Source organism: Callorhinus ursinus, unplaced genomic scaffold, assembly GCF_003265705.2.
Source record: "Callorhinus ursinus isolate GAN/ISIS: 27379988/994484 unplaced genomic scaffold, GSC_fseal_2.0 scaffold5, whole genome shotgun sequence".
NCBI classification, from domain to species: Eukaryota; Metazoa; Chordata; class Mammalia; order Carnivora; family Otariidae; genus Callorhinus; species Callorhinus ursinus.
In genome coordinates this window covers 51,755,160-51,769,954 of record NW_027397067.1, presented here as the reverse complement: position 1 = coordinate 51,769,954, position 14,795 = coordinate 51,755,160, and the positions used below count along the sequence as shown (strand labels likewise).

General features: G+C 40.5%; 1 protein-coding gene and 2 long non-coding RNA genes across 6 annotated transcripts in view; 2 read left to right on the top strand and 1 right to left on the bottom strand.

Moving 5' to 3' along the window:
- Nucleotides 1-14,795, bottom strand: part of OXR1 (oxidation resistance 1) — a 460,340-nt gene that overhangs the window by 90,927 nt on the left and 354,618 nt on the right. The window contains exon 1 of one of the 3 annotated variants that reach the window (XM_025870993.2): nt 217-538. The exons of the other annotated variants lie outside the window; for them this stretch is intronic. Within the exon in view, the coding sequence (XP_025726778.1) occupies nt 217-415 (199 nt within the window). The 5' untranslated portion in view covers nt 416-538. Of the gene's footprint in view, nt 1-216; nt 539-14,795 lie in introns of those variants that run through there. 3 annotated transcript variants of the gene reach the window in all.
- Nucleotides 201-9,949, top strand: LOC141372833 (uncharacterized). The gene is made up of 2 exons (XR_012378295.1): nt 201-298; nt 9,784-9,949. It is a non-coding gene; the product is annotated as an uncharacterized lncRNA (long non-coding RNA).
- LOC112823313 (uncharacterized) lies at nt 853-9,495 on the top strand. Of its 2 annotated transcripts, none has more exons than XR_003207995.2 (2): nt 853-985; nt 8,810-9,495. It is a non-coding gene; the product is annotated as an uncharacterized lncRNA (long non-coding RNA). The 2 variants fall into 2 exon arrangements; XR_003207996.2 differs by lacking the exon at nt 853-985 and adding an exon at nt 2,166-2,444.

Sequence of the window (14,795 nt, the reverse complement as noted above, 5' to 3'; positions counted from 1 at the left end):
GGAGCCCGTCCTTCCCTCCTCCCCCGCTCCCTGCCTCCCGCCCAGGCACACCTGCCAACGTCCGGCCTCGCGACCCCCGCCCACCCAGGTCACGTCCGGCTCCAGCCCGGGCCGCGCACTCCCACCCCGAGCCCTGACCGCCGCCGCACCCCCCTCCCCCGCCCCAGCCCTCAGCCCGGGTCAGCCGCGCGGGAGGCGAAGGAAGGCGGGGCTCACCGGGTCCCTCCGGGCTGGACGGCGCCGGGGGCCGGTGGGGCGGGGACCCGCACCCGGGGTCCCCCTGGGCGGGCTCCCTCAGGTAATCCTCGAAGCGCACCTGCCGGGCTTCGCCGCCACCCCCGAAGCCCCACAGGCGGTTGGCAGTGCCCCGCAGAAGGCGCCCGCTCTTCCCGGTGAATGTGGTCAGGTAGTCCATGCTGCCGCGGGGCAGGGGCCCAGGAGGCCGACGGTTTCCACGGCGGCGGCAGCCTCTGGGTGCGCGCCCGGCCTCTTGCCCCTGCGACCCGACCCGGGGGCGGTAGCTCCGCGCGCCTCACAGGAGGCGGGGAGGGGGAGGGGGCTTCCCTAGCTTGGCCCGAGGGCGGACCATCAGGAAACGATGCATCGGGGGGAGCAGAAGCTGGCAAAAGTTTTTGAGAAGTTATTCTTGTTGCTTCCAGACGCCAAGTCAGGCAAAACTTAGCTTGTAAAGTAGGTGCGTTCTCCCTGGAACAGATGCAGGGACGAAAAGCTGGCGGTTTTTAAGCAAGCCGGACCGGTCCTATCTGCTTCTCCCCCCCCCACAGTACGGCTCCAATGGAGCAGGCCTGCCCCGCCCTGCCCCGCCCCGCCCCGTCCGGACCCGACCGGACTTTCAAGACGGCTGGGGAAAGCGGGGGAGGCTGAGCTTTGGGGCCCTAGGGCTGAGCCGGGGATAAAAATGGCCCAGGGGACTCTCTGCTGGGGTTACGTAGAGTTTGGGGGCCTAGGAGGGCAGTGTTAAAAAGTGGGTGTGTGCGTGTGTCGGGGAGGGGCACAATTTACTTCAAACTTCTGCAGCTTGTAATTTCGGGGGGCTGTGTGGGGGTAGGGAGGAAGGAGGGAAGGCTATTTTAAAGCAAAACTTGGTAGTTAAAACCAACTTAAATAAAATGCTTCTTACGAAGCATTATGAGACCATATTCGAAGAATAAAGTATTAATGGTCACATTTTAAGTTCGTTGTGGCATTATGAACTGTTAAGAGTGACAATTCCATGAATTTGGTCCTATAAAGCAAGGTAATTAAGGGCTTTAGTGTGCAACCTTATTCCATAGGCGGAGAAGAATCAGTGACTTTTTGACATACACTTACGGAGATCTGGTTATTCTCTTCCTTTCACATCTGTTTATATCACTTAGTTTTCCGCACGCATTAAATAAACCCTCTTTCTTGGAATTACCAGTTCATTATGTGAAGAAAAGGTTTGAATTACTTAAGAGTTGAAGATTTAGTCATAACAAATAATGGAGTCCAGAAAATCCTTCAGAAACTTAAGCTTTTTGCCAAACCATAAAGATTACCCCACTTCCCTTTTTCTAACTGATCTTTTTCCCACCATCATCTTTCAGCTTAAATTCGTACTAGAAAAACTTCACCATTTTAACAATACCATCACCTCTATACCTGGTTAAAAATACAGAATGTTTGGGCTGTACCCCCAGAGTGTAACTCAGTGTTTGTGAGAAAGGATCCAGGAATCTACATATCCAGCAATCATCCATGTGTTCAGATATTCTGGACCTCCTACCGGACCCATCTGGTAGAATGGTAGGTGGTTCCTGGTTTTCCCGAGATTTCTTTTTGATAAGGAAGCATTACCACCCTTAGCACCACTTCTAAAATCTCACAGAGGCTCAGTAAGCTTAAAAATCAAATTGGAATGACTTAAGTCTAGTCCTGATTAAATTGAAGTTTTTTTCTAAAATATGTTTTACATCTTGAAATTTATCATTTAGTTTGTGATAATCATATCCAAAATAGTGTCTGAGTTTTTTATGCTTGATTAAATCTGCACTTTACATCCAACCTTAGCAGGAACCTGTACACTATCAGTTCAAACACAGGTTTACAGGCAGTTAGCCCATCAGTTGTTTTCTCCTTGTTTCATAGAAAGCTAGAGCTGCTGGAGAAAAATGTATAACCTTGATGATTAAGTGCTTTACAAATTTTGATTTAATTTTTTTTATAAAATTTTCCATCTTTACCATTTTTTTAAAGATTTTATTTATTTATTTGAGAGAAAGAGAATGAGAAACAGAGAGCACGAGAGGGAAGAGGGTCAGAGGGAGAAGCAGACTCCCCGCCGAGCAGGGAGCCTAATGTGGGACTCGATCCCGGGACTCCAGGATCATGACCTGAGCTGAAGGCAGTCGCCCAACCAACTGAGCCACCCAGGCGCCCTACAAATTTTGATTTAAACTCAAGTAAGCCCTTAATGTCTCCAAAATCCTTCTATTCATATAATCAATCAGCTTTTTTTTTTTATTCACATTTGTTGTCTGAACCATCACTATTCTCCTGAAGTTACTAAATTCATCACTCCAATATGTGACTTTGCCTTCTGCATGAAAAGTCAGGCCATCAAATATGAACACTCTCACTTTTCTTCCCTTTTTCTCTTCAATCTACAAAAACTCATCTCCTTTACCCTGCCTCAGAAGTAACTTCTGTCCATGCCATTCCCTCTCCAAATTAACTTTTTTAAAAAATTTATTTATTAGAGAGAGAGCATGTGGGCTCACAAACGGAGTGGGGGGTAATCTGAGGGGGACAGGGTGGGGGGACAGGGAGGGGCAGAGGAACAAGCAGATTCCCTGCTCCTACTGAGCTGGGGCTCTATCCCAGAACCCTGAGATCATGACCCTGACCCTAGCCGAAGGCAGATACTTAACCAACTGAGCCACCCAGGCACCCCTCCAAATTAACTCTTGATCTTAGTCTGGTTTATATTGTCTTTGACTTGTCAATGTTACTAACTTCTCTCTTGTATTATTTTCTCTGTCTTTACTCTGGATCCCTCCCCTTTTCCTACCTATATCATTCACATAAATCCTTTCCATCCTTAAAAAAAAAAAAAAGTTCCCTTATACCATGCCTGCCTCCTCCAGCAAACTTTGCCTCATTTTAAAATATGTTTATGGGGGCCCCTGGGTGGCTAAGTCGGTTGAGCCTCTGCCTTCGGCTAGGGTCCTGGGATCAAGCCCTGCATTGGGCTCCCTGCTCAGTGGGGAGCCTGCTTCTCCCTCTCCCCACACCCCTGCTTGTGCCCTCTCTCCCTATCTCGCTCTCTCCCTCTCAAAGAAAGAAAAGCCTTAAAAAAAATACATTTATTCACATATGATTTACAAACCATATAATGCACCTGTTAAAGGTATACAATTCAATGGATATTGTATATTTACACAGTTATTAAACTGTCACCAAAAATCTAATTTTTCAGCATTTCTATCACCCCCAAAAGAAACCTCTTACCTCTTTGCAGTCACTCCCCATGCCCACCCCCAGGAGTTGGTGACCACAGTGTACCATGTGTCTTTATGGATTTGCCTTTTATAGATATTTCATACATATGGAATTATATAATATCTGGTGTTTGGTATCTGACTTCTTTCACTTAGCATAATGTTTCTGAGGCTTATTCATGGTATAGCATTTATTAGTATTTTATTCCTTTCTATTGAAAATAATATGACACTGTATGGATATATCACATTTTATTTATCCATCATTATCCATGCTGGGCATTTGGATTGTTCTCATTTTTGGCTATTATGAAGAATGTTGCTATGAACATCTGTGTATAAATTTTTAATGGACACATGTTTTCATTTTCCTATATGTATAATAGTGTAATTTTAAGGTATATAATGTGATGATTTGATACAATGCAAAATGATTACCACAATAAGGTTAGTTAACACCTCCATCAATGCACACATTACTTTTTTTGTGTGGTGAGAACATTTAAGATTTACTCTCTTAGTAATATTCAAGCAAATAATGGTGACTGTTTACTACAGTCACCATGCTATACACTGGAGCCTCAGAACTTATCTTAAAATCAGAGTTTATACCATCTCACCATTAATTCCAACCACCATCCCCTGGCAACCACTATTCTAATTTCTGTTTCTATGAGTTCACCTTTTTTAGATTCCACATGTGAGTGAGATCATACAGTATTTGCCTTTCTTTGACTTTTGTTTCACTTAGCATAGTGCCCTCAGTGTTCATCCATGTTGTTGCAAATGACAGGATTTCCTTCTTTTTTGATGGCTGAGTAGTACTCCCGTGTGTGTGTGTGTGTATCACATCTTTATCCATTCATCCAATGATGGATATTCAGGTTGTTTCCATGTCTTGGCTATTGTGCATAATGTTGCAGTGAACATGGAAGTATAAATATCTCTTCAAGATAGTGATTTCATTTCCTTCAGATACATACCCAGAAGTGAAACTGCTAGATCATATGGTAGTTCTAGATTGATTGATTGATTGATTGATTGATTGATTTTAAAGATTTTATTTGTTTGAGAGAGAGAGAATGAGAGACAGAGAGCACAAGAGGGAAGAGGGTCAGAGGGAGAAGCAGGCTCCCCGCTGAGCAGGGAGCCCGATATGGGACTCGATCCCGGGACTCCAGGATCATCACCTGAGCCGAAGGCAGTCGCTTAACCAACTGAGCCACCCAGGCGCCCTAGATTTATTTTCTTGAGGACCCTCCATACTGTTTTCCACAGTGGCTATACTAATTTATATCCCTACCAATAGTGCAGGGGCTCCCTTTTGTCCATATCCTTACCAACACTTGCTCTCTCTTCTTGTTTTGTTGGATAGTCATTTTAATGGGTGTGAGCTGATTTCTCATTGTGCTTTTGATTTGCATTTTTCTGATGATTAGTGATATTGAACATTTTTTCATGTACCTGTTGGCCATTTGTATGTCTTCTTTAGAAGAATGTCTGTTGAGGTCTTCCACCCATTTTTTCATTGGATTGTTTGTTTTTTTGCTATAGAATTTCCAGTTCCTTATATATTTTGGATATTAACCCCTTATCAGATAAATGGTTTGCAAAGGTTTTCTCCCATTCTTTAGGTTGGGTTTTCATTTTATTGATGGTTACCTTAGCTGTACAGAAGCTTTTTAGTTTGATGTAGTCCTACTGGTTTATTTTTGCTTTCGTTGCTTGCCCTTTTGGTATCATATCCAAAAATCATTGCTAAGACCAATGTCAAGAAGCTTTTGTCCATGTGTTTTCTTCCGGGAGTTTTACAGTTTCAGGTTTCACATTTGCATCTTTAATCCATTTCATGTTAATTTTTGTGTATGACATAAATTAGAAATCCAATTTCATTATTTTGTATGTGAATATCCAGTTTCCCCAACACCATTTATTAAAGAGACTGTCCTTAACCCAGTGAGTATTCTTGGCTCCCTTGTCAAATATTAGTTGACAGTATATGGATGGTTTACTTCTGGGCTCTTGGTTCTGTTCCTTTGGTCTATGTGTCTTTTTATGGCAGCACTATACTGTTCTGATTACTACAGCTTTGTAATATAATTTATTTTTTTAATTTTTATTTATTTAATTGACAGAGAGAGAGAGAGAGAGAGAGAGAGAGAGAGAGAGAGAGACAGCAAGAGAGGGAACACAAGAAGGGGGAGTGGGGGAGGGGGAAGCAGGCTTCCCGCCAAGCAGAGAGCCCAATGCGGGGCTCAATCCCAGGACCCTAGGTGACCTGGGCCAAAGGCAGTCACTTAACCAACTGAGCCACCCAGGCGCCCTATTTGGACTGGCTATTTGGAGTCTTTTACAATTCCATATTAATTTTAGGATTGTTTTATTTCTGTAAAAAATGCCACTGGACTTTTGATAGGGATTGCACTAAATATGTAGAACACTTTAGGTAGTAAGGACATTTTAACAATAGTGTTCTAACACATGAACACAGAATACCTTTCCATTTATTTGTTTAATTTCTTTCCTCAACATCTTACAGTTTTCAGAGTAGAGATCTTTCACCTCCTTGGTTAAATTTATTGGGAAGTATTTTGCTGTTTTTGATGCTATTATAAATGGTTTGCTTTATTTCTTTTTTGGATAGTTCATGGTTAGTCTATATGAATACAACTGATTTTCTATGTTGATTTGTATCCTGCAACTTTATGAAATTCATTTATTAGTTCTAACAGTATTTTCATGGAGTCTTTAGGATTTTCTATATATAAGATCATGTTCTGCAAATAGAGACAATTGTTATTTCTTCCTTTCATATTTGGTTGCCTTTTATTTCTTTGTCTTGCCTAAATGGTCTGGCTAGAACTTCTAGTACTATGTCGAATATGAGTGGTGAGAGTGGGCACCCTTGTTTCTTCCTGATCTTAGAGGAAAAACTTTCAAACTTTCACCATTGAGTATAATGTTAATGGGCTTGTCATATATATGGCCTTTATTATGTTGAGGTACATTCCTTCCATACCCAATTTATTGAGAGCTTTTGCCATGGTGGGATACTGTATTTTGTCAATTGTTTTTCTGCATCTATTGAGATGATTTGTAGAATTTGGTTTGCTAGTATTTTGTTAAAAATGTTTGCATCTATATTCATCAGAGATATTGTGCTGTAGTTTTCTTGTGGACTCCTTATCTGGCTTTGGTATTAGTGTAATGCTGGCTTCCTAAAATGAGTTTGGGAGTGTTCCCTCCTCTTCCATTTTTTGGAAAAGTTTAAGAAGAACTGGTGCTAATTCTTCTTTAAATGTTTGGCAGAATTCTCCACTGAAACCATCTGGTCCTGGGCTTTTCTTTTTTGAGATGTTTTTGATTACTGATTCAGTCTCCTTACCCACGTTTGGTCTGTTCAGATTTTCTGTTTCTTAATCATTCAATTTGAGTAGGTTGTATATTTCTAAGAATTTAGCCATTTCTCCCGGGTAACCCAATTCTAGGCATTCTGGTCTCTCATGAACCTTTATATTTGTGTTTTATCAACTGTAATGTCTCCTCTTTCAGTTCTAAGTTTATTTATAGCTGTTCACTCTTTTTTTTTTTTAGTCCAGCTAAAGGTTTGTCACTTTTGTTTGTCTTTTTAAAAAAAACAGCATTGAGTTTCATTGATCTTTTGTACTGTTTTTCTGGTCTCTATTTCGTTTTTCTGCTCTGATCTTTTGTTAGTTCCTTCTTTCTAACTTTTGAATGAAATTTGTTCAAAGTTCTTTTTCTAGTTCCTTGAGGTGTAAAGTTAGGTTGTTTGAGATCTTTCTTTTTCTTAAAATTTTCCACAAAATTCCCTCTTAGTACTGATTTTGCTGTTTCTAATAGTTTGGGTATGTTGTGTTTTCATTTTCTGTTTCATGATACTTTTTGATTTCCCCTTTGGCTCACTGGTTGTTCAAAAGTGTGTTGTTCCATTTACAAATATTTATGAATTATGAATTTTTTCCAGTTTTCTTACTGTTAATGATTTCTAGTTTCATACCATTGTGGTTGGGCTCTATCAATGCAAGAAAAAAACAAAGCATGGCATTAAAAAGAGAACCTGACTACAAGTTCATCCATCTCTCTTAAAGAAAGTGCTCAGCAGCAATGACAAGTTCTTATCAATATTCCACTTATTTCAAGCCATGGTACATGAACAACTGATAAGTACTGAGCATAATATTTGAAAGGAAGAGAACCTACTCCTCTTCCCAAAGTGTATAGAGATTTCCTGACTCCCCACTTCCCCATTGCAAATAGCATTTGGGAGAGATGCTAACAATGCTAGGTGACTCAGCCAAAATTCAGGCAGCATATAGCAAGAGAAACCCAAACTTGGATGGTCAATCTTTAAATGATCAGCACTAACTGGATAGGTTTAATTTTCAAAAGAATCATGCACTGGTTATTTTCTCCCATTGCAGATCTACTCTTAAATCTCAATTTTCTCAGAAAGCAGCAGAGACAGCAATATAACCATATTCTGTATTGTCCTAACAGGCATGAAGGAAAGTTTGACCACATCTGGCCACCTCTCAGGAGAGAAGCAGGCCACACCCACCTACCCCACTCCCCTGTCTCTATCCAGGGAGTCCTCTGGGTGCGAGCCAGCTCTATACAACCAACAGTCAGCAGCAGGGGCCTACAAAACATTTACTGAATGAGTTGACAAGGCCTCTGAGCCTATCTTACTGGTTTTCTGAGAGTCAAGGAAGGAGATTCCTAAAATATAAAGAGAAATTGTGTAACAATGCTGTTAGGCTCTCAGATTGAGCCGGTCCTGCTAACACATTGCATGATATATAAGCACATGTATTTATGTTTGCTCATTAAACCCTATATGTTGTGGGACATGAAATCCCAGCTTCTAGTTTCTCCCCTCTTGAATCCAACACTTGCAGCCAGGGTAATCTTAAATCCACAGATCTAATTGTTGCTTTTCCTCTACTTTAAAAACATTCCTTATTCACAGCAGCAGCTTCCTGTTGATAATGAGAATGGGCTGTGAAAGATTTTTCAAAATGCAAATTTCCCAACTCTGTCCCAAAGATCCTGATTCCCGGGCTATAAGGTGGAGCTCAGAAGCCTACATTTTCCAATTATGAGCCATGTTGGAGATTTGCTCCTTTGTAGCTTTTCCGGGTGCTTCTGCATATTTAGCTCATGGGAATCACACACTACTTTCTGAAATAAGGCCATACATAAGACTAGTTTTGGCATATAATGAGCAGAAGTGATATATGTGTTTTACACTCACATGTGTAAATAATGGCCTCTGTTTAAAATCCTGACAATGTTTTCCACTCCAGATGCCTCTGCCCCTGCTTCAACAACAAAGGATACTACCTGCTCCAGACTGTACAGCTACTAGACGGGGACACCATCTGCAACAACCTGGATGCCTGAGAAACCTTGTGGATCAGAACTCCCTCCCCCGCCTCCACCCTTAGCCTGTGTTTGTAAATGTGGTTTTATTGGAACATAGCCACACCGGTTCACTTATGTATTGTCTGTGGCTGCTTTGTGGGCTGTAGCAGCAGAGGTGACTAGTTGTGACAGAAACCTTAGGGCCCAAAAGCCTAAAATATTTATTCCCTCGCTATGTTCAGAAAAATTCTGTTGACCTAGGTTCTAGATTGCCGAGATCCTTTTGAAACTTCTCTTGATTCTTTGATCCACAGTTATCATTCATTATCTCTTTCACTGAGTCAGCCACAGATCTGTCTCCATTCAAGCTGTTCACAGAAATGTTTAATGAGACACAGGGAAGGCGAGGCCCAAGGCACACCACAAGAGACCACCTTCATGGTTGACAGTGATTACCATTCCCTGGACTCAGTTATCTGAAGAAGTATGAACCCACTAAATGATACTATCAGTCAGTTCTCATTTATCAAAAATGTTGTGCATTTCTTCTAATAGCAGAAGAAGATGAGGTATAGACCCCCTCTTTTTTCCCCTCCCAAGTGGTTTCAAACCTATGTTGTTTCTATATCCTTCAACTCCATTTCAACCCCATGTTTTGAAATTTGAATTATTTTTCTAGCTACATTTTTCTGGCAGATCTCCTATTATCTGTGTAGAGATTGGTTAGCTGTCATCAAACCCGATTATTGTTCTTCCTGGGCACACTACATTTCCCAGCTTTCTTTTTGATCAGGGGGTGGCCAAGTGACAAAGTTCTAGCCAGTGGGAGGCTTGAAAAAGTCATGTGTGCTACTTCCAGGTCTGGCCCATAAGAGCATCCCATTGGTAACCCTCCGTGGTCTTTTCCTTTTCATAGCCTGGAAGCAGATGAGCATGGAGACCTGAATTTATTAAAGATGGCAAAGCCACAGCTAGAAAGAACCTGGGTCCCTGAATCCATCCTTAGAGGGGAGCCACACACACCACTCAAGAACATTTTGGACTTGAATGTGAAATAAATTTCTATGGTATTTAAACCATTATATATGTATTTTGCTGTTTGTTATAAAAGAGAATGTTATTGTTAAAAAATACACTTATCATTACTACCAAAATATCACAGGAAAATATCCTAATAACTCAGTTTTCTGGACCAAGAGGTTACAATTCATGTAAAGTGGATGTGGGTGGTCTTTCACTGTATTCTCACCTACCTTAGCCTAAACATGTCCATTTCACTGTTTTTGTTTTGTATTCTGGTAGTTCATTCTTCTTAATTGAGAAAAATAAAGCAAAATAGGCATTACGCTTGTTCTGCCTTTCTGTTAGTGCACATCTTCCTCAAAAAGAGAGCCTCACATTTCCTTCTTGTTCTCTTTTAGTCTAGGACTTCCCTTTTCAACAGAATGGCCCTAGTTGCTTTACTGTTTCTAAACCTCACTTTTCTAAAACCTCACTCTGTTTTGGCCTTTCTGACACTATTTTTACAGTTTTATGCCATCCTTTCACTTGTCCTTGGTAATATGTCCTTCGTGCTTTCATCTCATCTAAGAGCTAAACTCAGAGAACATCTTGTTAAGTCATGCTGCTTCCTCCCCATTTTGCTTTCCCATTAAGATTATTCATGACTTTGTTTTTTTTTTTTTTTTGGAATGCCACCATCTCTCATGAAGGCCTTAGTTCTAGTCTTTGAAATTAGATTAAAATGTCTTATTTGTTTATTATCTGTCCCTCCCTACTACCATTGAACAAGGACAGGGACTCCCTTTACTGCTTAGAACATGGCCTGGCACATAGTAGGCACACAGATATATTTCTTAAATGACTAAAATCATGTCTGTCTTTTCTCTAAATCTGATCCTAACCCAATTTTCTACAACCCAAGAATCAGATATAATTAAGTTTAGCTTATTTCCTTCTAATACTTTTCTCTCAAAGAGTGGTTCTCAGCCTTGGCTCCACATTTTAGGACTCCTGTGGAGCTTTTGAAAATCCCAATGCTCAGGCCACACTCTAGATCAATGAAATCCAAATTTCTCACAGGTAGGTTACAGACATCAGGGAAGGACACTCCCCAGGTGAATTCAATGTGCAGTCAAGATTGAGAATCACTTGCAGGGTTCCTGTTGTTTCTGTAATACAGTCTTTACTGTTGGTGAAAATTAAGTCCAGACATCAGTAAATACTATGATGACACCATCTTGTGAGGGATTGTCAGTAATGAACATACATCAATTGTTTACTATGCCAGGGACTGTACTAAGAGTTTTTTCATACATTATTTTCTTTATACCTCATGTCCACTCTGTAAGGGAAGTTAATGAACCCCCTCTTTGCAAACAAGGTTATGAGGTCTGAGAGGTTAAGGAAAGCAGCACTGTCATTCAAGTCAGTCAAGAGTCTCTTGGGTGTTTGCTTTTAACTTAGTGATACTACAGCACAGGGGTTTTCAGTCATGGGCAATTTTGCCTCCCCAAACGGTTTCTAGATTAAAATATAGGACTCTCAGTTAAATTTGAATTTCAGAAAAATGATGTATAAGTTTTTTAGTACAAGTCTGTACCAAATGTTGCACAGGACATACTTACATGAAAAAGTTACTTGCTGTTTATCAGAAATTCAAATTTACCTGGGCATCCTCTATTTTCACTTGTTAAAGCTGCCAACTCTACCTGCAGGGAATATTTAGCAATGTCTGGAGATATTTGTGGTTATCAAACTGAGGGTGTGCTACTGGCATCTAGTAGGTTGAGGCCAAGGATGCTCTTTAAGATTTTACAATGCTCAAGACAGCTGCCACAACAGAGAACCATCTGGCTTCAAATGTCACTAGTGCCCAGGCTGAGAAGCCCAGATCTAGTGGATGTTGGGAAAGATTAAGTAACCCCATAACAGCATCATGCCTCTGGCAACTTTTATAGTCTGTCTTCTGAAAGTCTTCCTCTCTTTCTCTACCTTTCTTTCTTTCTTTCTTTCTTCCTTTCTCTCTCTCTTTCTTTCTTTCATATTTATTTATTTTAGATGGAGAGAGCGTGCATGAACGCATGTGGGGAGGGGCAGAGGGAGAGACTCTTCAAGCAGACCCCCCACTGAGTGGGGAGCCCCATATGACCCATGAGATCATGACCTGAGCTGAAACCAAGAGTCAGATGCTTAACCGACTGAGCCACCCAGGTGCTCCAGAAAGCCTTATTACATCCTGTGTCTAGCTACAATAATGTGTAATATTCTTTTGCATTTGCACTTTAGTAAGTTGTGCCTGGAGATATCGCGCATCTACTACTCCTGGTGCCTCTTCATCTCAGTACAGGGAAGATATGGGACTGAAAGAAAGGTGTGATAAAAGCCCACATAGCAGACGGAGAAGATAGCTGTGTGCCAAATGGTTTATTGCTAATGGGATGATGCTTCTTTAGCTGGCAGATTTGTATGTTGTGAATGCCATTAGCACGATGGCAAGCTTTTGATAACTTCTAAAGTTGCACTACCTTGCAGATGTTTTCTCAAAACTTGAGTCAAAGAATATTGAAATGAATTTTATAAAGGATTTATAAATGATTTTATAAAACAAGCATATTAGTGGCTCAGTCGGTTAAGCGGCTGCCTTCAGCTCAGGTCATGATCCCGGGGTTCTGGGATCGAGCCCTGCAGCGGGCTCCCTGGTCAACAGGGAGCCTGCTTCTCCCTCTCCCTCTGCCTGCTGCTCCCCCCTGCTTGAGCTCTCTCTCTCTCTCTCTGTCGAATAAATAAATAAAATCTTTAAAAAAAATGCATATTAGCTTGTGATGAATAAATCTAGGTAAATGTACTTTATAAGATACATGTTTTCTTGTTTGATTTTGGAACCTGTTGAAAAGCATGTTGGGCATTCTTTCAAGTATTATGATCAAACACAGGATGTATTTGGTACAAAGAGTTTTAAGTACTTCTTCAGGAATTTGAGCTTTAACTTTAAATCATGTGCCAGAATTTTAATTTCAAAAGATTTAATTTGTTTTTCTCAGATGTAGCTTTATTATACTCACTTTAGGGTATTTCTAAAAACTGATTTGCAAGGTAACAGATGTCAGTTTCATGCCACCAAAGGTTAGAGCTTATGTTACTTAGCAAAAATCACTCAAGCTTTGAAAAATATATGCTCATTTCTACTATTCTTAAATAGAGGACTATAGTGCTTGAAAATCATCACACTCACTACTTATCTCTCCCAAAAAGAAGAGACCATGAGTTCTAAATTATATAGAAAAGAGCCATATTCAGGGGTCTATATAACCTTAAGGTCCCAATAAGAATCATCTATGTGAACAAGGGGATAAAGATAATTACTACAAAAATTTAATATACAGCTAATTGAAATATATATACACACACACTTGCATTGCATGCATCATATAGTTGATCCTTAATAAATATGAATTCTTTGCACTCATCCATAATTTGATATTGAGTGTTTGTAAAATACATTTGTGTAAATATGCATGTCTGGCCTGGGGATGTTAATAGTGTAAAGAGAGAAAGAAAAGAAACAAGGAGGAACATTGCCTCTGCAAACATAATGCTTTTTCTTCGATTTACCAAAGATAAACCAAAGCAGGACACTCAAAAGATCTTAGAATTACTGGCAGTGGCAGATTGCAGGGAGGTTGTAAGATTCTGTGTATTTTCTCCCAAAGGGCTCTGTGACTAAATTATACTTATCCTACCACACTAATTATTTGTTTATATTTCTGTTTTATTTGTTTCTCCATCTCTGAAACTATTAGTACACCTGACTGTCTACATTTATATGACCTTACTACTCTACTGTCATCTGGTGTATTCCAGAAACATCCCGAATGACACATCAAGTTTAACAGAAAAAGCCAACAAGTTCAGACATCAGAACTCTTTGAACCCCTTGCCTCAAATCCTCATCTTATTCTATCAATACTAAACCATAATATCATAAATTATCATATATATCATGATCATTACTCAATCCTAACCATTGAAAGACATGCCTTAAACTTGAAAATCTCAAATATAGCAACTATTTCTGCCCGCCTTCCCCTGACGAACCATCTTCTAAGCCCTACTAAGGCTCTGTTGAGGTGGTATTCTCCTTTTCTCAGTACTAACTCAGCTTTGTCTTACTAAAAGGTGGTTTTAGTGATATTTTGGGGAGCCAAGCTTTTGACACTTCCATTAGATTGTGAATTCCTAATGGGCTGGGTTTATGTCTCATTAATCTTATCCATAGTTTTTTACACAGTTCCTCTGAGCAGGTAGTTCTCAAAGAGTCTTTAAACCAGTAGCATCAGCATCATCTGGGATCTTTTTTTTTTTTTAAGATTTTATTTTATTTATTTGAGAAAGAGAGAGAAGGGAGAAGCGCAGAGGGAAAGGGAGGGAGAGGGACAAGCAGCCTCCCCACTGAGTGCAGAACCTGAGGTGGGGCTCCATCCCAGGACCTTGAGATCCTGACCTGAGCAGAAATCCAGTCAGAAGCTTAAGTATTGACTGAGCCACCCAGGCTTTTAAGAAATGCAAATTCTCAGGCTCAACCTTAGCTCTGCTGGATGAAAGGATGGGTGGAACCCAGAAATCTGTGTTTTAATCAGCTCTCCAGGTAATTCTGATGTTCTGTCAAGTTTGAGAACTACTGTAGATTACAGCAGATGGTCAATACACAAGAAAAGGGACTTGAAAGATTGGTAGAATTTGGGAATAAAGGCTGAATAATGTAGGGTTTAAAGGTGCTGGACTGCATAACAGAAAACACTGAAAGAGGCTGAAGCTAAAATGTGAGTGTCTACCTAATGAATTGGGACTTCTTTCTGTTGATAGTAGGGAGTCACTGATGGTATGGTGCCTTTAGGGATAGAGTACTGTAAGGGAAACAAAACAAAA